Source organism: Laccaria bicolor, genomic scaffold (genome assembly GCF_000143565.1).
Source record: "Laccaria bicolor S238N-H82 LACBIscaffold_31 genomic scaffold, whole genome shotgun sequence".
Classification (NCBI taxonomy): Eukaryota; Fungi; Basidiomycota; class Agaricomycetes; order Agaricales; family Hydnangiaceae; genus Laccaria; species Laccaria bicolor.
In genome coordinates this window covers 564261-566274 of record NW_001889902.1, presented here as the reverse complement: position 1 = coordinate 566274, position 2014 = coordinate 564261, and the positions used below count along the sequence as shown (strand labels likewise).

At 36.4% G+C, this 2014-nt stretch overlaps 1 protein-coding gene across 1 annotated transcript in view; it reads right to left on the bottom strand.

Annotated features, from left to right (window-relative positions):
• Window positions 1–1770: 1770 nt before the first annotated feature.
• Window positions 1771–2014, bottom strand: part of LACBIDRAFT_331134 (uncharacterized protein) — a gene marked incomplete at both ends in the record, with an annotated part of 1774 nt that continues 1530 nt past the window's right edge. The window contains one exon of the mRNA XM_001885415.1: window positions 1771–1967. Coding sequence (XP_001885450.1) covers window positions 1771–1967 — 197 coding nt within the window. The remainder of the gene's footprint in view (window positions 1968–2014) is intronic.

Below are 2014 nucleotides of genomic sequence, written 5' to 3'. Positions count from 1 at the left end.
CTTAGGCTCCTTCGCTTTTTCATTACCATTTCTTAGAATTTTCATTAGGAAATTTCATTATGCTCCTTCGCTTTTTCATTACTATTTCTTAGAATTTTCATTAGGATATTTCATTAGGCTCCTTCACTTTTTTCATTACCATTTCTTAGAATTTTCATTAGGATATTTCATTAGACACCTTCGCTTTTTCATTGCCATTTCTTAGAATTTTCATTAGGATATTTCATTAGGCTCCTTCGCTTTTTCATTACCATTTCTCATAAGGATATTGCATTAGGTATTTGGCCCTTTCATTACCTTTTCTTAAAATTTTCATTGGGATATTTCATTCAGCTCCTTGACCCTTTCATTACCATTTCATTGAATTTTTTCATTAGAATATTTCATTATGTTCCTTGACCCTTTCATTACCATTTCTTACAGTTCTCAGTAGGATATTTCATTAGGCTCCTTGGCGCTTTCATTAGATTTTCATTGAATTTTCATTGGGATATTTCATTCAGCTCCTTGACTCTTTCATTACCATTTCATGGAATTCTCATTAGAATATTTCATTAGGCTTCTTGGCACTTTCATTAGGATATTTCATTGAGCACCTTGATGATTTCATTACTTCTCATTAGGCTCCCTGGCACTTTCATTACCAAAAATAGATAATAATGATGATATGTATCACATGGGTTGTTGGGAGGGTGATCACATGACCAATTTCCTAAAATGGTCAAAAAACGAAAGTTGTAGCCCTACACTGTAGCTTCCTGAATCTGTTTGAATTCTGTTGTGAAGTGCTCCCATTGTGAAGATATGATGTAAAAGATTCTTCCAAGTGCCGTGTTTTTTTTTTGTTTTTTGCATTTTTCTCCATGAAAACAAAACCAAATAACATGATTCCAACACATTTAGAAAGCTAAATGAAAGGGCAACAAATATTGTATTGTGGGAAAAATGACCAAAAAAGGAAGGTGCATTCCCTGAAAGAGCAATTGACACTGACAGACTACAAGAGTCAGATATAGACTACCAGGTTTGCTGATAGACTACAAAAAGTTGGACATAGGCTACAAAAGTCAGACATAGACTACAAAATTTACTGATAGACTACAAAAGCTTGGACTTAGACTACAAAGTTGGGGTTAGGTTAAAAGGTTATCCACCTGAAAACTTTTGTAGTCTGCGCTTTTCCATTAGAAAATTTTGTAGTGTCCGCTTTTTTAGACTACAAAAGTTTGTAGTGTGTGCCTGTTTAATAGAAAAGTTTATAGTGTCTGCTTTTTAGACCACAAAGTTTGTAGTGTCCACTTTTGTATTAGAAAAGTTTGTAGTGTCCGCTTTTTAGACTGCAAAAGTTTGTACTGTCCACTTTTTGAGGCTACAAAAATTTGTAGTTGACATATAGTTTATAGTGTCCTTGACTCTGTATAGGTTATGGGGATGAGGTTAAAGAATTGACATAATTTTACATATTGCCATTGCTGCAGCATTGATTTTTGACATCATGTGCAAGTTGTCTTTCATGTCAAGGAAGGCAATTCTATGCCTTCCTATTGATAGCTACTGTCCTATTTCAAAATCATAGTTCTAGGTCCATGTGGATATGGTTTGAAGATTTAAATAACTTTACCTTTTGCTATGGCCACATCATTAACTTTTGACATCATACCCAAGTTGCTTTTCACATCAGGACAGACTACTCTCTGATTTCACATTGATAGTTGCTGATCTGTCTGCTTTCACATTGATAGCTACTAGCAGTACTTTATTGTGCCCTACCTATTCCTGTCGGACTCCGGTCATTCCTGCGGATTCCGGTGGAATGGGACCGGACTCCGGCGGAATCCGCAGGAATGGGACTGGAATCCAGTGGAATCCAGCGGAGTCCTGTGGAATCCAGTGGATTCCAGTGGATTCCAGTTGAATAAGACCACAATCCACCATAAATAGCAGTACTTTACCCTCCCCCACATGCTCTGATCAGAGTATCTACAATCAGAATGGATCAGCACTGATCTAGAGG